The 21396-nt window shown below is 37.8% G+C and overlaps 4 protein-coding genes across 24 annotated transcripts in view; 2 read left to right on the forward strand and 2 right to left on the reverse strand.

Moving 5' to 3' along the window:
* LOC108566956 (kinesin-like protein unc-104) overlaps window positions 1-15091 on the reverse strand; it is a 27003-nt gene extending 11912 nt beyond the window's left edge. For 6 of the 19 annotated variants that reach the window (XM_017927163.1, XM_017927203.1, XM_017927187.1 and 3 more), the window contains exons 1-4: window positions 4416-4662; window positions 1075-1204; window positions 485-567; window positions 8-419 (exon numbers count right to left, since the gene is read on the reverse strand). In XM_017927163.1, the coding sequence (XP_017782652.1) occupies window positions 8-419; window positions 485-567; window positions 1075-1174 (595 nt within the window). In that variant the 5' untranslated portion in view covers window positions 1175-1204; window positions 4416-4662. Of the gene's footprint in view, window positions 1-7; window positions 420-484; window positions 568-1074; window positions 1205-4415; window positions 4663-11449; window positions 11768-14997 lie in introns of those variants that run through there. The other 13 variants (XM_017927227.1, XM_017927219.1, XM_017927178.1 and 10 more) reach the window with 9 other exon arrangements.
* Window positions 15092-15282: 191 nt separating this feature from the next.
* LOC108567061 (NADH-ubiquinone oxidoreductase 75 kDa subunit, mitochondrial) lies at window positions 15283-18455 on the reverse strand. Of its 3 annotated transcripts, none has more exons than XM_017927280.1 (7): window positions 18361-18455; window positions 17718-18023; window positions 16944-17660; window positions 16605-16885; window positions 16270-16548; window positions 15758-16213; window positions 15283-15693 (listed from the first exon to the last, which is right to left on the reverse strand). In XM_017927280.1, the coding sequence occupies exons 2-7, from the start codon at window positions 18019-18021 to the stop codon at window positions 15544-15546; spliced, it is 2187 nt and encodes a 728-aa protein (XP_017782769.1). In that variant the 5' UTR covers window positions 18022-18023; window positions 18361-18455; the 3' UTR covers window positions 15283-15543. The 3 variants fall into 3 exon arrangements, with proteins under 3 accessions (XP_017782769.1, XP_017782760.1, XP_017782777.1); XM_017927271.1 differs by having other exon boundaries at window positions 18242-18435; XM_017927288.1 differs by lacking the exon at window positions 18361-18455 and adding an exon at window positions 18113-18218.
* A 298-nt stretch (window positions 18456-18753) lies between these two features.
* LOC108567075 (elongation factor 1-beta'-like) lies at window positions 18754-19637 on the forward strand. The gene is made up of 2 exons (XM_017927304.1): window positions 18754-18919; window positions 18991-19637. The coding sequence occupies exons 1-2, from the start codon at window positions 18840-18842 to the stop codon at window positions 19562-19564; spliced, it is 654 nt and encodes a 217-aa protein (XP_017782793.1). The 5' UTR covers window positions 18754-18839; the 3' UTR covers window positions 19565-19637.
* Window positions 19638-19769: 132 nt separating this feature from the next.
* On the forward strand, window positions 19770-21157 carry LOC108566938 (transcription factor A, mitochondrial). Its single transcript, XM_017927079.1, has 3 exons — window positions 19770-19911; window positions 19986-20364; window positions 20430-21157. The coding sequence occupies exons 1-3, from the start codon at window positions 19847-19849 to the stop codon at window positions 20739-20741; spliced, it is 756 nt and encodes a 251-aa protein (XP_017782568.1). The 5' UTR covers window positions 19770-19846; the 3' UTR covers window positions 20742-21157.
* The last annotated feature ends 239 nt before the right edge of the window (window positions 21158-21396 follow it).

Raw genomic sequence — 21396 nt, forward strand, 5'->3', positions numbered from 1 at the left:
TTGTTACCTTCGTCGATCAAATCGTGGATATCCTGATAACTGGTGACCGCGAGCTTGCTGAGATCCTCGACGTAGGGTCCGAGCAAGGGATGCTCTCGCACCCTCAGATTGCCCTTGTTCTTAGGATTCAGCAGATCCCTGACCCGCTCGCAGTAGATCTCCATGTAGCTCACCTCTACTGAATACTTCATATCTGCTGCAGTATTCTTTCTGATCTTTGTGAAAAGATCCTTGCAGATCTGCGGGATGATTCCCTCCTGACCGTCCTCCTGCTTTCCCATCATCGTGTAAGATTTACCAGCTCCTGTCTGGCCGTAAGCGAAGATGCAGACGTTGTAGCCTTCGAAGGAGTGCAGCAGCATCTCCTCTCCGATGTCCTTGTAGACAACAGATTGGGAAGAAAATTCTGGATCGCTTTCCTGCGAAATTACAAACGAAAATTAATACAACAAAGTCATTTATTGGATTTATGTAATAAACTCACATTGTGCGACCAGTACGAGTAATCAAAGTTGAAACTCTTTATGGCCTCTTTCGATCCTGGAGGCGCTTTCGGATTTGCTATGGCTGAAAACGAAAGAAGAAAAATAAAACATTGGAATTTGTGCATGAAACGTGTGGGAATATGCGGCAAATTGGAATTTTCGCCACCTGCTGAAATAATGGGCATATTCGTAAGAGCGAGGTGGGCTGAGAGCATCTGCGCTTCTTCGCGATCGATACGCGACGGCTGCGGCCCGGGGAATAAGCGCGCAATAGAGGCTCGTTTCTAGGCCAAAAAGAAGTGCATTCAGATATATCTATTCATTGATGATATCTGATCATAATTTCTTGAACTTTTATAATTGGATAACTTGCAGAATCAATTTTGCTTTGTGATGTGATACTAATTAAATTTCTTCAAGAATGCTTTAAACGTGAAACTTTATAACTTTCAAATTGAAGAAATTAACTTACATAAATTAACGATTATCATAAAGTCTTAAATTCTTATTATGAGCTCAATCTCTACTTAAATTTGAAAATTGAAAAATCGAGTATATAAAGAATCAATAACTATAATCTAAGACTTACCGGTTGTATTTCCGCCCATTTCTATGATGCACTTGCATTCTCGCGTGATTTCTCTGTTGTTGAATGGACGAACGCGGACTGCTACTTTTACTGAAGACATGATGTTGGATTTCTATTTTTTTCGTTTTCCCTGAAAAATCAACGAAAATTTTGCAATTTAATTAAAATCGAACCATAAAAATTAACATACAATTAATAAACGTCATAAGTTAATATGTAAAATTTGACATTTGAATTGTAATTATCGAATTACAATTTGAACTTGTCATAGTTTCGAGAATTATTACAATTGCTATAGTAACTATCTTTGACATCGTTTACATTTTGTGTTAACATTGTTTCAAAAGATGTCACTTTGACAATTAGAAATTTAATCATTGTCATGAATTGTAATGTAAAAAAAAGTTAATTTCAATACAATTTATATTAAAAAAAATTGAAATTATAATGGTAATTGACGATGAATTATAAATTCGAGCAATTTGAACAACTCATTAAATATGGATAAATACGATCAATTGGAATTGAACTTCAATTCGGATCGTTTATGAAATATAACTTTGAACGAGTTTTAGATGTCAATGTCAAAAATTTGACTGACTGTCATGAATTTGACTGAAAATTGAAAACTAATCTTACCAGTTGATTGACGTTTAATTGTCAATGTCAGATGAAATTTTTTGAAATATTATTTGGTATTTTGTAAGTTGTTATCTGAGATGATGCCTGAGACGAACTGCAATTACGTAAAGAAATGCGGAGACGACATTCGGCGCCGATTCCGATTCCGTTTGCTGCGCGAATACAAATTTCGACTTCATTTCATAACAATTTTTATTTTTCCTTTACGACGGACGACCAAGACGTGCCATCCGCAACGAATGTGATTCATCCGGCGCACGTCCGCGTCTTGCGTAAGATCATCAAGCAAGTGTAAGTGGTGAACAACAAAAAAGATAAATGTTTAGGATTATTTTTTTTTTTTTGTATATAGGCGCCGACGCGAGGGTTGCGTAAAACAAACCAAACCCCGCCGCAACCCGCAACCCCTTCTCCACCTCTTGCACAACCGCTTATTGTGCAGGTCTGCACGTGGCAGAAGACCCCCTCTTGGAAACTGGGTCAACCCGAAATATTTAGCTGGGTGCCAGACGGAGAAGGAAATTGGGTCGAATCCGACCAGGGGAATGCCGACAATTTTAGCGGAGAGGCTTTTAACGGAAGAAAACCTCTCTCACTCTCTCGTGCGTTCGGGAAATTTCCATTTTCCTTCTGAAATACATCCCCCTAGCAAACTACATGATACACACACACTACATTCGGATAATTAGAATTAGATTACTCCTCGCTCGAGCGGCGCTGCATATCTGTTAACCCTATTATTTCCATCTTCGGGTTAGAACAAGAAAAAAAACACCCTTTCATCGACTTTGTCGCGTCCCTATTTCCAACTCCGACAATCTGCATGGAAATGCCACATTATTACAAGCGTTTACATCGCGATCATCATCATCATTGTTGTTTCCATCCATACAATTGAATACTTACTGTAATAAAGTATTCACTAGTTTATTTAAACGCGATTACGTAAAGGTGCCGTAAATAAGTTCGGTTGTTTTTCTCGAGAATTTTAGTGAGACTCGAGACTCCCCGGGGCGGCATTAGATGAAAATTCATCCGCAAAAACGAAGAAAAGAAACACACCGCATCTACTAAATTATTCCCGCAACATTATCTTCGCTCTTCGAGACGAAAAGGAGAGAACATATATACTCGCACACAGGAACAGACAAATATGTGGTGGAGAAACAATTTTCTACCCTCGTATCTCCATTATTCACGAAGAACGGAAGAAAACTTTAAAACAGTGAAGAAGCGGGGTGAATAAAAGGGAAGGATGCGTTTCGTTTTTCGAAGAAAGAAATGAAGATGTTGGCCGCCGCCGCCGGATTGTTATCTTCTCGTTAAAGAGGAAAACGAATTGGCTTTCATCGTAAATTGGACTTGTTTTCGAATAGAAATTACGCAATCTGCGATCCGATAATAAGAAGGGAGATATACTAATTGGCAATTAGGCACACCAGAAAAACACAGAAACGCAACTATCGAACGAAAATCCGTTTCGCATGTGACTGACATTACAAAAACATCATTTGTTTTCTTCAAATTATCTCTGACTAAATTTATAACAATTACAATTATAAAAGAAACAATTACTTCATATTTTTTAATTTTCGAATTATAAAATTGAGCCAAATCGATATTCACAATTAACAAAAAAAAAAGATCAACTCTGTCGTATGTTTGTCCGAGGCGTCAGATTGATAAATCAATGATATTTGACATATGTCAATTATATAATTACTCACAGCGCTTATATTTGACACATGTCAATATTTTGAGAATTAGTGTAATTCATTGATAGCAAATTCATATTTCAAGTTCATTTCGATTTCTATAAAATTCAATACACAATGAATTGTTGTTGGATTTGACAACTGTCAAATCGGTGACATAATATGATTATGGATTTCAAACACGAACATCAATCATATCTATAAGATTGTTGATTGTCTGAGGCAAAGTACAACAGCGAATGTCACTCAAGAAACCTCAGACACATCGCGCTGCTGACATTGACACCTGTCAAATCAGAGGCGCGCCAATGGGTGTCGCTTTTGTGCATCTCCGATTGTGCAACAGGCACGGGGCGGCGGTAATCGAATGCACCCGCAAAATGCGATTAACTTCCTTTCCTGTCCAGGAGAGAAAGGCGGAAACTCGATTGACGTTTGGCGCAATGGAAGAGCGAGCGAACGGTAACCGTAATTGCGGTGAAATTGGATTCCGTTCGGTTTTAATTCGTCGAGGCGAGAAGAGAGAGAGAGAGAAACCGGAACGAACGTCGGGAGAGGAGGATTGATTAACCCAGAATTCGCAAAATTCGTTTTGACATTTCACGGGGCGCCATTGTGGGTTTATTTACGTTCGACGAACAAAAAAAAAAGAAGAAACAGCAAAATCGATATACGAGAAATTGGATGTATTTGCTTTGAGAGATAACGAAAGGAGCACTCTAATTGATTGTATTATGGGGACGTTTTCCATAACTCATAACGCGACATAATAATAGAAATCTTCTTGTGTGTACGCAACATAATATTAATTAGTAATGTCAGATAGATAGCTGGGATGATAACATAGTAATTTTGCTGTTGCCAACCATGATTATTGCAATTTTGTGATAATTTCGTGTGGTTCGCGATCGATCGCGGGCAATAACTCGGAGATTGCAAAGGTACATCTATGACCTCTCGAGGGGCGGTTATTTGTAGGCCTACCTCTTTTGCTGGCGGTGATTCGGAATTGGAGATCCCTCCTCGTTAGTGGTATCAATTAATAGAGATGGCGCGCGTTGTTAATTCGCCTGGATTTTTATCCGCTCTCGGAGCACACACTATTCCTACAACATCTTAGGTTGTTCCCGATGGCGGTCATTTTACTTTTTGCCACCCCCTGGCGCCGAAATGGGGGGACACGTCGCGAGAGGGCGGCCTCACTGCGCACACGCCCTGCCGCCCACGTGACCCAATCAATAAACAAGCGCCAACGTTCCAATGCGCACGACCCGATTTGGGGGGATGAAGAAAGCGGTGGAGGCGGTGCGGACGCGAGGGGGGTTGGTTGTAATCGCAACGCATCCCCCATACACACGAATCAATATGGGCTGCTCCCGAGAAGCTGAAAAACTATCCCCCTCCTACCGTTTCGGGGGCGGCGGTGGTGGATGGATCGCCGCTGAACAAAAGGGGGGATCGGGCGGGAGGCGGTATTATATCCACTGTGTGAGTGTGGGATGCGGCGCGTGCATCCTCCGGACATGACCTTGCGTACTCACGACTCCTTTGGGGGAGCTGCCCCAACTATACAACCCTACGAAAATGAAAAAAAACGCGATGCAAAACTCCATGCCCGTGCAATTAACAACGCATTCAAAACAAATCACAAATTTAGTTCTAAAGTCTACATATCTCAAATATTATTGGTAGATCCAATAAAACAATTCATCGATTATATCAGCGCTTCTCAACCTATTGGTCGTGACCCAAAAATTGAGTTAATTTTAATGTATCACAAAATGACAGCTGTCAACCTTGTGTCAAAATACTCTTAACAAAAAGGGTAGCAATGAAACTACAAATACAATTACTTTAAAAGTTTGAGAAACATTGGTCTTGTAATAATGGACGTGACCAAATAATGAATTTAATGTAGGTATTAAATTAAACCATTTCCCAATAAAACCTTGAATAACTATCTACAAATAAGAAACAAGTAACTAAAAAAAACATGAATTTACTTTAGGAATTCCAATTGAAACATTTCCAATAAAACCTTCACATTTCGAGTCTTATTTGGAAAATTCAATAAAAACATTCCAATCAAATCTTAAGAAATAATTAACTAAAAAAAAATAACAAACTCAATATTAATCATAAACGTTAAGAAAAACTATAACAACCGAAACAACAATAAATAAATAAAAATCATGAACGTTCAATAAACATAAAATTTAATAAAAAAAAAAGAAGCAATAAACAAATTTGCATCCGACTGATTTATGCGTACCAATAAAAATTCATTAATTTAATTCATCCGAAACAGGGGAATTCAATTAAAACCCCCGAATGCATTTCCAATTTAATAATAATGAATAAACCTCCGATATTTCAGGTTTTAAAATTGGAGCGATTACAGATACATTCCCGTTCGGAAATTCAATAAAAACAAAATAATGGAATTAATTTGTATACCGTTTTGTGATCACTTCAGTATTTAACGCAATTTTAATTTGTATTTCGAATAATTGCAATAACCGAAATTGAACATAATAAAACCACAAAGTGCGAAAATATCATTGGAAATCGATATGAGAAACTTCAATTTGACAGATGTCATAATTAATCTGTCATTTAAAATAATATATTTGTTTATTCGTTTCAATGGGAATTGAAGGTTACGTTATTAATTCAATACGTAATTACATAATATTACTTTATTAGATTTATAAATGGAAATGATGATTAATTGTGGTTACGTTTTTGTATCTTTGGGACAATGCAACATAAATCGAAATGATAAATTACAGACGATCAAATGCAATAAGCAAAAAGCTATCAATCAAATTTGAGATTAAATAGAATCATCCGTTGCAGTTTGACAGATTCGAACGCAACGGAAAACTTTGCAAAATTGAAAACAATTGTACTACATCAATGAATGATAATGATTAAACAATAGATGCGAAACGTCAGCTGTCATTTATCAAAGTATTAGAAATTTACTTTTCTATTATGCTCTTGTTTCAGTTAAAAATGTTGAATTTGCAAAAAATAGATTTAACTAGTTTTGTATCAACGTAACTGAAATGTCAAAACTAATAGCTGGCAATGTCAAAACAAAAAGCTGGCAGTTTCAAAATTGAAAGCTGTCAATGTCAAATTTGAGATTAAATCGAATCATCCGTTACAGTTTGACAGCTGAACGATTCTAACGCAACTGAAAACTTTGTAAAATTGAAAACAATTGCGAAACGTCAGCTGTCATTTATCAAAGTATTAGAAATTTACTTTACTATTATGCTCTTGTTGCAGATAGAAATGTCAAAACAAAAAGCTGGCAATGTCAAAATTGAAAGCTGTCAATGTCAAATTTGAGATGCAATCGAATCATCCATTACAGTTTGACAGTGGAACGATTCGAACGCAACTGAAAACTTTGTAAAATTGAAAACAATTGTACTACTTCAACTAATGACAATGATTAAACAATAGATGCGAAACGTCAGCTGTCATTTATCAAAGTATTAGAAATTTACTTTACTATTATGCTCTTGTTTCAGATAGAAATGTCAAAACAGAAAGCTGGCAGTGTCAAAATTGAAAGCTGTCAATGTCAAATTTGAGATGCAATCGAATCATCCGTTACAGTTTGACAGTTTAAATATTCGAACGCAACTGAAAACTTTGTAAAATTGAAAACAATTGTACTACTTCAACAAATGATAATGATTAAACAATAGATGCGAAACGTCAGCTGTCATTTATCAAAGTATTAGAAATTTACTTTACTATTATGCTCTTGTTTCAGATAGAAATGTCAAAACAAAAAGCTGGCAGTGTCAAAATTGAAAGCTGTCAATGTCAAATTTGAGATTAAATCGAATCATCTGTTACAGTTTGACAGTGGAATGATTCGAACGCAACTGAAAACAATTGTACTACTTCAACAAATGATAATGATTAAACAATAGATGCAAAACGTCAGCTGTCATTTATAAAAGTATTAGAAATTTACTTTACTATTATGCTCTTGTTTCAGATAGAAATGTCAAAACAAAAAGCTGTCAATGTCAAATTTGAGATGCAATCGAATCATCCGTTTGTTACGTAACGGAAAACTTGGCACGATGAATCCGAATGTACTTCAGCGAATGACGGTGACCGAACAATAGATGGAATTGCTCTAAATATACGAAAAATTCGCGCTGTGAGTCATCGCGATTAATGGACTGGAATGCACATGAACTGAACGCTCGCATTCACCGCCCACCGGGTATTAAATAATACGGCATCCTTCGTTGCGCGTTTGTTTTCTTTCTCCACCTCTATTTATTTTTTCTATCGTCGATCCATCGATTACCTGCACATAATTAATTCAGGATCGCATTTTGGAGGCCGACAGAGGCTGCTCTCCAATGTTTTTGTTTACCCTTCGGACACGAAAATAAATAACGGAGGACGTCATTGGGAATTCGTTTTCTCCCCAAGGAGAGGATACGAAATCCTGGATTATCCGCAGAGCGTTAATGTTTCTATTTGGCAATGGCTTCACTATTCCACACAAAAATTATCGCTCACGTTTCGAATTTAAACGAGCGCGAACTCAATTATTGCCGCTAATCAATTGACGTACTTTTATTATTTTACTCGTATATCGTGCCATCTATTATTTAGATACGGTAAAAGTCGGTTCGAAATAATGGATGAGGTCGTTTCCGCACCAAAGACCCCGTAATAAAGTACATCTCGCCGTGCATTTTTAATGATTACTCACGAAAATATATATGTATATAGTTCTAAGGAGGAAAATAAAATAAACTCGCAATTAAACATTCTGCGTTTCCATAGTTACCATGGATGGTTACCATGGTTATTCACTTATTAATAAATATAAAGTAAGTTTCATTGACATTTCATGTGTTGTGCCAACTTAAAGTGGTTTCTGACTAGGCGATCCATTTCGTTTATTTTTGTAAAATTGAAACTTTACCAACTTAATTGGAATTTATATAACGAAAATAAAATTGAGGTTGACATTTGATTAGTTCAAAATGACAAAACCGAAAGTGTCAGTAATATAAAAACTGTACCAACTTAAATAATATTTATATCAGCAATTGATAACGATGTCTAAACAACATTAAGAATATACAAAAATGTAAGTTTATTATTTTTGACATTTGATGACATATGTTCAAAATCGCATTACATAACAAAAGTATTCTCTACTTGTGTATTCATTAGGAATATAAAGACCAAACGAATTAAATAACTTTCGCGTAAATTTTAATTGGAATGAAACCGTCCGAACGGCGCTTTAATATTTCACTGGCAACCATTAGCGCTGGCAATCAATTATTGGTGGATGCGCCGGGCAACGCTTTTAAATTACATCTAAAATAATTACGAATCAATATAATCCAAAGCAACGCGATATTTTTATAACATAGACCATTTTCTATATTAAATCTTAACAATAAAATAAAAAACACGTTTCCATTCACATCGCATAATTATAATTACTTTTGTTCGAAAGCAAACAAAAGAAAATTAATTACTGCTTTTGCTTCAAAGTAAACTAAGAATGTAATTAATATTTCGTTGATTCGGAATAACATTTAATTAGATTTTCTGCGTCTTTGATCAAAAGCAAACATTCTTGACTATTCACAAAAAAAAAACAAACACAGTTTAACGAGTTTAATCCGTTCCAAATTTTGACTCGTATAGTGAAACATATTCAAAAATACACATATGTGTTTTAAAAGTGATGTAGCAGGCGCACAATCCGGGACTTCTCTTCTCATCGTCACTCGTTATGCGAAACATCGCTCGTTTTTCTTGTTAAATGAGGTACCACTGTATAGTAAACTTGTTGTACGTGTAGACACAACAAACATAGCTGTGATTGATACGTCAGAATATGCTTACGTGGTTCACGTTTCTGCAAAGATTGTTTGCGGAAAATAGAGGAAACTTTTTTCTTTGACAGGTTTGACAGATGACTTGTCGTTGTAATCCGAAGAACACACAGTGTTCCTCCGTCCCAACTCGTTTCTTTTCGCGTAATAAATGTTCCGCGATTTGCATTTTATTCATAGAAGGGGAACGACAAAGATGGAAAAGTTCATTTATTTCGTTAGAACGGTAAAAGTTTTCTCTGCATTATTCGAAAGGATGCAAATGTTATGTGAATGTTATTATGCTCAAAAAAAGTTACTGCATTTCTCTATTTTATGCATGTATGAAATGTTTTATGGATAATATTTCAGAATTTTTTATTTTAAATTCGATAATTTGTAGTTAAACAATTCACTTTTTTGCAAGCAAGCAAAAGAGGAGTGTTTTTCGTGCTGAGAATTAATTACTTTGTTAAACATCGTTCGGGTTTCAGCAGATAAAAACGCTGAAAACATCAAAAGCTTCGACAAATGTTTCCGCTGATAAACTTGATATACTTTCTGTGTGCACACGAATCGCGGCGCTTTGTTTACAGAGTATAAACTACTCCAATTCATTATTTGAATCAATTTTTTTGGTAATGTTTACACAATCACAATCGTTTTGTAAACGAAATTAACAAACAAATCAATTATTATTATGGTTTGAAAAATTACAAAATAATCAATCAATAATAAAATTGTGGATGCGCCTGGTTTAATGAAACGAAGAAACGTTGCTCCAATCCAATGAGTGTATGGAAAATACGCAGACTTTTTTTATTCTTCTTCTACTAATTGCAACAATGAAGTTTGGAAACGGTTCAACGATTGAAACTCGTTGATTGTACAATCACTACTGTGTTTGTTTGTTTTATTTTTTTGGATTACTTCCAACTTTGTCGATAAAAAGCATGACTCTCGTATTTGAAAAGTAAATCTATAGATCTGATTCTATATGTACTCTATTATTCTGTAAACGAATGCAGATAAGTACATTTATTTGACAATTGAATTATTATGCACAAAATCGAGCATAAATTCGTAATTGAATTAACAATCTTCAAATTGAGAAAAATTGTGTTGAAAATTGAGATGAAAACATAATTTTCATGTAATAATTTTGCTCATGTTCTCTTTTTTTTTATCTCATGGCACACTTGAACCTTAAGTTAAACTTCCACGGCACACTTAAAAAATAATATATAATAAATGTATTTTTTTTCTGCATTTATACAGTTTTTGCATATTTTAAAACTTCTCGATTAGTCCCGTTTCAAACAGTGCGGCGGAATCGATTATCCGCACTATGCGAGTCATTTTCATGTCGTTCAATAACAAAACAGTGAATTAATTGAGATTTGTTCCTAAATTCTTCAATAAATTTATCTACAACATAACGATTTATATAAAAGCAACGACAAAACAACGATTTCTGCAATGAATCGGTTTTCCAGATACGATAATGATATATAAAAACAATTATTCGCATAAAATCGTCGATAAAATATTTTTCATTGTTGAATAAATATGTTCAATAATCGATATGAACATGTGTTTAACATTAAGAAAACAGCTGGAATCAATTGAATTTAGTTCAGTTTTCAAACAAATTTGTTCTTAAATTCATCAAAAAAAAAATGTATCAATTTGTGACAACAACATAAGAACATGATTTCTACAAATTTTAGAAGATTTGTTTGTATTAATATTTGTTTGTATAAATATATAAAAATAATCGTTATGTACATTAATTCATTAATCGAGTTCATTTGTTTAATAAATAAACAAACAAAAAAAGCATAAAAATCACGAGTGGAACAAAACAATTGAATTCCTTACAAAAACAATGAATGACACAATTGACATTATTATAGTTTTCGAAGATTTCTTGCTAACAATCTTTACAAAAACGTGACTAATGAAACTAACTTACAAAGAAGTTGTTATAATGAGTAACCTTTTCGTGTATCAATCAATTCATGTTGATGATGATGATGATTATGACTTCTTACATAAGTAGATTGTGATTGGTTCTACAAATATTTACGAATTGCGAACACTTGTTAATTAAAATGAAATCGATGGACTTACTTTTGTTGTTAAACGATGCGTGGGTGTACGATTGTGTAGGTTTTCTTTTCACCCTTTTTTTTTGCAATCAATGGGTTCCAAAAATAAATCGAGTGGAGCTAGTGGATCGTTCGTCCTTCACCGTGTCCACGCATTTCTCTGACGTCACACCTGATCTCTCTCTCTATAACTCACTCACTCGAGTGAAGAAGGAAACTGGACTGTGTCGCTGTAATCCCAAGCACCCATCCACAATGGATTAAAACCCTTCGACAACTGCTGCGAGGACGTCGACGTCCAAAGACGACCCGCTATTGCGATGATGGCAACCAGCCGAACCCTTGCGAAGGGTGGAAAAGTCGTATCTCCCTTTGGGAGAGAGGGAATGAGATGGACTTTGAGAGAGAGAGAGCTGCTGCTGAGAGGGCTTGGGGGCTTGCAGATTGGAAGAAGACGGCGATCGCGGTATGAGAGAGAGAAGAGATGCGAGGGATGAAAGAGAGCGAGAGAGAGNGAGAGAACAGCGGCTGCGTTGGTGGCGGTTCTCGGTTAAAACGCAACGCGAGGTGGAGGGTGAGTTTCCTGTCTCCGCCGCATGAGTCATAGGCGCCAGAGAAAATCAATGGGCATGACCTACACACATACACACATGCCTTCCTCACCCCCTCCCATCCCCGCACCACTCCGTCAACCACCCCCGCGCGGATACATATTTAAACGCGATAAGGGTCGAACCGATCGCACTTCCAGCGAACGAAAGAAACGCAACCGAATTTTTCATTTCTCCATAGAGAAAATAACATCACCGCCAATAGGGTTTTACAACACCAGAAACAATATCAATAACAAAGCCAACTGCATAGAAGAACGACATCAATAACAGTACCAACCAAGAGATTTAAAAACAGTGATTTCTATTTAGAAAACCAACAGAAACCGCAAAACAACATCAATAACCAGCGCCAACTGAGAGATTTAAAAATAATTATTTTGTCTAGAAGAACAACACACATTTTCATTGATACAAAGAAAAACAATATAAACCACAAAACAACATCAGTGAGTTCTGTGAAGAAAACCAATAGAAACCACAAAATAATAACAGATTTCTACATAGAGAAACAATAGAAACCACAAAACAACATGAATATAACAACGTCAACTAACATATTTAAAAATACATATTTCTATATAGAAGAACAACATAATTTTACCTTTCTATCTCTCAATTGGCGCTGTTACAAAACAATTGTTTCAGTATAGAAAAACAAGAGAAATCGAAATAAAACAAAACAAAAACAGCCCCAACTGAGAGATGTAAAAACAGCAAGTCTAAATATAAATCCGTTTATTAGTAGAGAACCGACGTCATCATCAATTCACTCGTTCCATTTATACGCACTCCATTTTATATGTTATTCAATGAGAGTGGATTTTATGCCTTGCATAACGTAACTGATCAAATCTGTAAACATCTTATTGCGTAACTTAAACGAGTACCTTAAACTAAATACCAATTACAAGTAATATTTTATTAATCCTTTTGTTAATCAACAAATCTATGGAAACAGTGGACATTCATTTATTTGTCAATTGGAAATCAGAACGTCAAACGTTTATGTCAAATAATTAATTAAAAACAAATGTTTTTTGAAAAGTTTGATTTACGTCTTTGAAAATTGTTGCTCTGAGTAAAAAAAGAAATGAAATATGTGAAATAGTACTTGTGTAGTACGAAATCAAAGTGGCGAGAAACTGTGCTGCCATCATTAATGAACGCAATTTTCTCAAATTAAAAACGTTTGTGCATCAGAGTCAAAGCCAAAGGAAAATCTCCGCTTCGCGTAATTCCTCTGCGATAATAATAATGATAATAACAGTGTTTGTAAGAAAAGTAATAACTGCACACTACAAGAGTTCCTGCATCAAAGGCTAATTGAAAGGTCTCGTAATTTCTAAAACTAAAAGAGAAGAGAATTTGTCAAAAAAGTAATGTAAATGAATGAAAAATATAATAATCTGTTATTATTTGGGAATGAATGAATGAATGCTAACAATCACGATTTTTCGTCCTCTCTGACATCTGCGACAGTTCTCTGACGTCGGTGACAGCTTGATGAAGTGTCACCGGGGGAAAATTAGACCAATTTGACAATAGTATCATTATATACCCGAAAAGGGGCTAAAAAGAAACAATGGAAACAGAGCGAAGGGTAAAGGCTTGTCAACGAATTAAAACAAATCCCCGGTTCGGATAATTGACGTGACGTCGCGCGGCTGCAGGAGGTGGGGTTCCTGCTAGTTGACAGAGATCGCGGCACGGGTTTTGCCGATGAATAATACACGGGATTGGCAGCAGTTTCCGGTCACCCGAAGGAAACAACAACAAATTGGTTTGAAGACATCGAGAGTTCTTGTGCAGTAGCTCCGCAGTTTTACGGCCGCTTTAATCCGACGTCGTAAAACCGGGGAACGTGAAACGGCGTTGATGCCCCTCAAAATGGACCACTTACCATCATTTATTCTCCGCCGACCGACTCTCTTCGCATCCCACCTTCCACCACCTGCCAAAAGCAAATGACCCGCGAAAAGTTGATCTTCAACTTAAAACCATAACATTCTTAATCTTCGTTTACACAACAAACTAAAAACAGAAACAAACAGTCAAATAATTGCAAAACGTTATTGTGTATTAATAACATTTGAATTTTCACCAGCTTTTGATAAGATGAACGTAATCAAATTGAATTTCAAAACAAACTATGATTCATAATTCCAATTTTAGGGAAATCATTTTTCTATATATTAAGAAAACAAAAGTGTCTTTCTTTACGGAAAATCTCCAATTGGAAAACAAATTTTATGTATAGAAACTATTATGTCACGAACGTCAAAATTGTCATTGTAACTGACATTTATCAAAAATCAAGACGAAAATGACATAAGTCACACATTAACTTTGTAATTGCAATGAGCAAAGAAAAATAAAATTTAAGAACTAAATATCAAAGACAATAACGAACGTATGCAATGTATTTAAAAATAAGTGCATTTTAAAAATTGAATGGCGTCAATAAACATGGGAAGCGCAGTCATATTTATTTTGAGACTCGAGACTCATTCAAATAAGAAAATAACATAGTAGGATCTGCATGTCAAATGTCCGATTGTTTTTTTTTCTCTTTCTTTCACATAATTAATGAAAAAGAAGATTAATTTCGGGCCGAATCGATAATCAATTGGTTCGTTACATTTAATTCCGAATAGGCGAAATCGATGGGCGCAAATTCGAATTTTGCGCAAATTCGACCAAATCTTCGAATTCGACCAACGCAATTGGCGCATTTAAATTTTGTTTTTTTGAGAAAACAAATGCAATTTTGCGGCGGCGAAATTCGATAATCACAAACAACAAAACACGCCTATGCATTTCAAAATCGATGACGACCGAAAACGCAGTTCGTACATCGTTCGTACGTTCTCTCACTCAGAGTGTGTACGAAGATGAGGACGAACGAAAACCGAATGGATGCAATTATACAATTTAAAAAAAATGTAAATAATCTCACCTGTACTTCACCAAAAACCTCGAGCTGCTTAAACGTCAAAACAAATCACATCTGACATTTCCTCCGGAGACAATCGATGACGACGCTTGCGCCCCGTCGCACAGCTGATCAAATCGGTTACGTAGATTTCCCATTACGCATCCGTGATGTTTGGATTACCTAACTCGAAACAGTACATGCACATATTTTTTAATTTATCGATTTTCGCATTAAAACAGTTATTTTGAGAAATGAATGAAGAAAAAAAAAATTGAGAACAAAAATTTTAAATTAATAAAAATGATCGACGCTCTTAATTTATTTATTATTTACAATAAATCTAAAAAAAAAACTCCAACAGAATCATGAAAGGAAATACTTGGAAACTGTGAAAAGTCGCTAAACAATTGCATATATTGTTTTCTTTTGTACATATCACGACTATTGGTTTTTTTTTCTTTCTCTCTTAGCGTAACCATCGAGTCCTAGGAACTCAATAAATTAATACATTTAAAAAAAACAAATTGCATTTAACGTTTATTTTTTTTGTTGTTGATGATGATGTTGTTAATATTTGGATTCCATATGTTTCTTGACGGCGGCCACGCACTTGGCCATCGTGGGACTCGCCCGACTGATGGCGTCCGTCATGAAGAAGTCCTCCAATTTCTTCTGTTTCACGTCCAACGGTGAATTGCTGATGTTGCCTTTAGCCATCTGCGACATAATTAAATACATTTCTGAAGCTTCACGACTATGAAATTGTGTGTGTGGTACTTACAGTGGATATGGCTAAGGCCTGCTTGAAGTAGTTTGCGTTTTCGGCGGCGCCGTAACGGGTTAAATGAGGCGCGACCTCCTCCAACCTGTACCTGACCTGATCCAAGTTATCGTACGGCAACTTCGAGCCGAGGATCTCGGACAGAGCACGGATGATCTTCCAGTCCTCCTTGGCTTGACCCGGAGGAGTGACGGCGACTAGGGTCTGCTGCGCCCTACCCTCTGTGTTCACGTAGGTGGCCTGCTTTTCAGTGTAGGCGGCACCGGGGAGTATGGCGTCGGCGATGCTAGCGCCGTGATCACCATGGTGACCTTGGTAGACCACGAAGCAATCCTTGGGGAGATCGTCTCTGCTGATGGTGCCTTCGTCGGCTCCCAAGAGGAAGAGCACTTTGATACCGTCGGCGTTCCTGATCTTCTCCACGCCAGCGCTGTATCCCAAATCCAAAGCGGCCACCTTCATTATTGAATATAATTTAAATTTAACGAATCAAAATTTGCTGATAATCTAACCTGTCCGGCGACTTTGTGTAGGATATTCAAGACTTTCCATTCCCCATCCACGATATTACTCTGGAGTTCCTGCGACAGCTTCATCGCAGCGGTGCGAATAGCCCCACCATCGGCGCGAGCCATAGCGTCGGCTCCTACGATGATCAACGGTTTCTTGGCTTTCTTCAATTTAGCTGCTAGAGGATGAGAGCCGGACGCAATTTGATTCAGAGCGCTTGGATCTTCGCCCAAATGTTCGTAATCGTAACGCATGTCGGTCTTGGGTCCCAACACGGCAATCTGCATAAAAAAAAATGAATCATCATCGATTAAATTAATAATATGCTTATACTAACATCGGTTTCGTTATGGATGTATCCCTTGCGGATTCTAGAGTTGAGCAGAGGTGCTTCCAAACGAGGATTGGCTCCAACGAGCAGGATGAAATCAGCTTCTTCAACAGGCGCGATCTTGTTGTTCAGCAGGTAGGTAGATCTGAGGTCGGTGGCGCATCCGTCCATGGGGAAGGTGTGCTCGGTGCAGAGGTTTTCAGAGCCCAAACGGTTCAGAAGGTCTTTCAGACTGACTAAAGCTTCAGCGTCGGTCAATCCACCAGCGATAGCTCCAATTTTGTTACCTTAAAACAGAACAGCTATTGAAATACGAAATCAACATCAGTTTCGATCGAATTGTACCTGCTTGATTCATGGCTTTAGCTACTGTGAGGAGGGCGGCTTCCCAGTCGACAGGTTTCAATTGTCCGTCACAACCTTTCACCATCGGCGTAACCAACCTTTGCCTCTTCAACGCGTCGTAGGCGAATCTGGATTTATCGGACAACCATTCCTCGTTGATTTCCTCGTTGGTCCTGGGCAGAATCCTTAACACCTCTCCGGTCCTAGTGGAGACGACGATGTTGGAGCCTACGGCGTCGAGGACGTCGATCGAGTCGACTTTGCGGATTTCCCATGGTCTCGCGGTAAAACTGTACGGTTTGCTCGTCAACGCGCCGACCGGACACAAGTCGATAACGTTTCCGGACATCTCCGACATGAAGAACTTCTCGACGTACGTGCCGATCTGCATGTCGGAACCTCTGCCGGTCGTTCCGAGATCGTCGACGCCGGCAACCTCGGAAGCGAACCTAATACATCTGGTGCAATGGATGCAGCGGGTCATGATCGTCTTGATCAACGGCCCAATATCTTTGTCTTCGACGGCGCGTTTACCGGAGAAGTCGATATCGGTGAAGCGGGAACGATCGGAGCCGAAGGCCATCGATTGATCTTGCAAATCGCATTCGCCGCCCTGATCGCAAATGGGACAATCCAACGGATGGTTGACCAATAGGAATTCCATTACGCCCTCCCTGGCCCTCTTCGTCATTTCCGAATCAGTTTTAATACGCCAACCTAATATTAAAATACACGTATCAGATTAAATAGTCTCTTTCAATTCAATACAATCACCTTTCATGACTGGCATAGCGCAAGCTGCCACCGGTTTTGGCGACTTCTCCACTTCAACAAGACACATCCTGCAGTTGCCAGCAACTGCCAATCTCTCGTGGTAACAGAACCTAGGGATCTCCACTCCTATCTGAGCGGCAGCCTGCAGCACAGTGGTGCCAGGCTCCACCATCACTGACTTATCATCAATAAAAACTTCAATCTTCTCCGGCTTCTTGGCAATGTCACTGGCTGCCCTTGACACAACAGCCACATGCTGAATCTTCGCCCCGGAGAGGACTTTTGAAATACCTAATCTCAACATCTCTGAAACAGTAAACGCCAGAATAAACTCAATACATCACTTTAACCATATCCCAATCAAATTCAAAACAAACTGCTCAAACCCAACTTACAGAAACCCCAAGGTTTGCAAGGGTCGGCTTTGTGAACGTAAAAATTATATAACGTTCCACAAATTTACGCTCTTTTAAACTGAATCTAGTGCATTACATACATCACATTACATAATTACAACACCTAACCTCAATTTATGTTGTCAGTGGCGAAGGTGTTCTGAGATCCCGCACGCTCCCAGGTCTCGCGCAGATACTCTATTCGGGCGATAATGCTGCAATATGTTACGCTTAATACTGAAAATTACCTTATTTATTTTCAACTTTTTTTTGACTTCTAAAATGTCAAAATACCACACATTTGACGGCCCTGCAGGCCAATTTGACATCTGCAGCGGTTAACCAATAAGATTCTACACATTATCTGATTAACCAATCCCCGATCTCAGCAACTTTACTAACGTTGCCATGTCTTCTAGAATATCGTCAATCGAAGGTATTCGTTAATTAATTAAATATATCTTCATCTATTAAACCATAATTTAAAGATATAATTTAAATGTTGTTATTTGGAAGATAATGAGAAATATGTACTTGGATTGAATTGCCAGTAATAAGCTTTAAAGTTGAGGTTTTCGGCGCGGCATTGAAAAGTATTTACGAGTTGACAACGGTGCGACGTGAAGAAATTTAGAGATTCATTAACCTCTATAAAAGCCCCTTTCCGTTTCCAACGCGTCGAGTATAAGACGTGGTTTCGTTCCATCAGAAGCAAATCGATTACAAAATGACTTTCGGAGACGTGAAAACTGCAGAAGGCTTGAAGCACCTGAACCTCTTCTTGGAAGACAAAAGCTACCTCAGTGGGTGAGTACTTATCAATATGTTAGTATAATTTTTTTACTTATGGTTTCTATAAATATATTTTTTATCTTCAGATTTGTCCCATGTCAATTCGATGTTGAGATCTTTGAAGCGATCCCCAAGGTAAATGCCAACTTGGTGAATGTCCTCAGATGGCACAACCACATCAAGTCTTTCTCCGCTGAAGAAAAGAAGAATTTCCCACCAGACACCAACCCCATAAGGGCCGGCAGGGTCGTCATAGATGATTCTGATGATGATGATGAAGATGTTGATCTATTCGCCTCTGACGATGAGGAAGAAGATGCGACAGCTGCGAAGATCCGTGAGGACAGGGTCAAGGCCTACTCAGAGAAGAAACAGAAGAAACCCGCCCTCATTGCCAAGAGCAGCATTGTCCTCGATGTGAAACCCTGGGACGATGAGACTGACATGAAAGAAATGGAAAAGAACGTGAGGACCATCGTCATGGACGGTCTCGTCTTTGGAGCCTCAAAACTCGTTCCCGTTGGCTACGGCATCAACAAACTGCAGGTCATGTGCGTCGTCGAAGACGAAAAATGCTCCGTGGATGCGCTGATCGAGGAAATCGAAAAGTTCGAAGATTTCGTCCAGAGCGTTGACATCGCCGCCTTCAACAAGATCTAAACTAAATATTTTTGTTTTGATTCACAATAATTTTTCCCATTGCTTTAATAAATAAATAATAAAAAAATATAAACTTTTCTCTTCCATCTCAACCTCCAATATGCTACGCAATTTAATCTTATAAGAATGACGTATTACTAGTCGGATCTAAGTCGGCTTATGTCGCAGCGGGAAAATTCAAATTTTATTGATTGGAAACGACGCTAGGGGCGTCCCATTTATAACCTATCTTTTCATTTTAGAAGTGAGAATAATCAGTGAAAAAATTGTTAACAATAAACAATGTCGGGGCAATTGTTGAAATTGTTCAACAGCTTTGGAGGATTCAAGAACATCCTCCAAACTAGGTAAGAGTGATTTTTAATGGATGTATTAATTATTTTTGCGTACAAGGTTTATTTAACCAAAAACTCGTCTGCAGGAGCGTTTTGGTGGGATACCAACAGAATGCGACAATGAAACATTCAGCTGCTGATAAGCTGAAAGAGCTGAATATGCCTGAGAAACCAAAGAGGCCATTGACACCTTACTTCAGGTTCATGAGGGACTGCCGAGAAGAGTACATGCGTAAGAATCCAGACATGAAGAACACAGAGCTGACCAAGGTCTTGGCATTGGATTGGATGAATGTGCATGAGACAATCAAAGAAAAGTACTCAGATGAGTATAAATCCGAATTAGATAATTACAATAAGCAGCATCTGATATATCTCTCAAAGCTTTCTGATGAGCAGAAGCTTGCGATTAAAACGGCGATAAAGGAGCAGAAAGATATTAAGAAGAAAAGGCATATGAAGAAAGTAATTGCTTCAATATTTGATATGAATGATGCAGTTTTAATTTCTTTTTGTTCTTTTCTTTACAGCGTTTCAGGGAAATGAACAGACCAAAGAGGCCTCTTGGTCCGTACATGCAGTTTCTTATGGAGTACGCGCGAAAGAGCAACATGAACATGAAGGAAGTCATTAGTAGCATCAAAGGGAAATATCAGCAGCTTTCCGAATCGGAAAAGGAGGTCTACGTGATGCGTTACGAGGAGGCGAAGGCGCGTTACGAGAAGGAGATGGTCGAATGGGAGGCGAAGATGATCGAGGAGGGTCACGTGGACGTGATCCGACAAATAGCGCAGAAGGAGAACAAACCGTCGAGGTTACGCAGCAAGGCAAAGGAGGAATAGGAATTCGGGTGTTCTTACCACCCGGATTCTGCCACGGCTGGTGAGAGCACGGGAGATAGAATAGTAGAGACATCATTGTCATCATCGTCATCGACATCATTGAAGCAGCAGAGCACACCCGAAACACCTGTTACCGATAACATTGTACAAAGCAAAGAGACGGAGGAGACGAGTGTTAATCAGATGAAGAAGAGAGACGAAGAACTTCCTTTGGTGGAGACGACGAATCCTCCTCCGGCAGCGGAAAAGAGCGTCCCCTCAGAAAAGGCAGGTAGCAAGAACATAGTCGATACGTTTAAGAGGATTTTCAAGTTCTGATTTTGTTTTTCACATTTCTTCATTCTGGTTTACTCTCGTACACATCTTTTATTATTTTTTTTGATTTGTTTTCAATACAAGTTTACTTTTTTTTTAAATTATTCTTTATTTTTCCTTCATCTATTCCTCATTCCACCGAAATTCTTCAATTTGTTATTTTAATTTTTCAGTTTTTATTCGCTTAATATTTTATTTCCATCTAGTTCGTTTAAATCAATCTCTTTCGATTGTTTCAGCTCTTTGGATTCACCTGGACTTTGGTAAAGTTCACTATTTTGGACTATTACCTGACCCACGTCCTTATTTTCATATAAAAATACATTCCTTCAACTCTTTT

This window comes from Nicrophorus vespilloides, unplaced genomic scaffold, assembly GCF_001412225.1.
Source record: "Nicrophorus vespilloides isolate i.1.1-1 unplaced genomic scaffold, Nicve_v1.0, whole genome shotgun sequence".
NCBI classification, from domain to species: Eukaryota; Metazoa; Arthropoda; class Insecta; order Coleoptera; family Silphidae; genus Nicrophorus; species Nicrophorus vespilloides.

Excerpts from the sequence above, each read along its gene's own strand:
- LOC108567061 (XM_017927280.1), bottom strand. The coding sequence starts at position 18,021 with ATGTTGAGATTAGGTATTTCAAAAGTCCTCTCCGGGGCGAAGATTCAG. Across the intron at positions 17,661-17,717 it reads CGCTATGCCAGTCATGAAAG|GTTGGCGTATTAAAACTGAT; the intron begins GTGATTGTATTG and ends TTTTAATATTAG. Across the intron at positions 15,694-15,757 it reads AGGCCTTAGCCATATCCACT|ATGGCTAAAGGCAACATCAG; the intron begins GTAAGTACCACA and ends ATTATGTCGCAG.
- LOC108566938 (XM_017927079.1), top strand. The coding sequence starts at position 19,847 with ATGTCGGGGCAATTGTTGAAATTGTTCAACAGCTTTGGAGGATTCAAG. Across the intron at positions 19,912-19,985 it reads AAGAACATCCTCCAAACTAG|GAGCGTTTTGGTGGGATACC; the intron begins GTAAGAGTGATT and ends ACTCGTCTGCAG. Across the intron at positions 20,365-20,429 it reads AGAAAAGGCATATGAAGAAA|CGTTTCAGGGAAATGAACAG; the intron begins GTAATTGCTTCA and ends TTTTCTTTACAG.
- LOC108567075 (XM_017927304.1), top strand. The coding sequence starts at position 18,840 with ATGACTTTCGGAGACGTGAAAACTGCAGAAGGCTTGAAGCACCTGAAC. Across the intron at positions 18,920-18,990 it reads GACAAAAGCTACCTCAGTGG|ATTTGTCCCATGTCAATTCG; the intron begins GTGAGTACTTAT and ends TTTTATCTTCAG.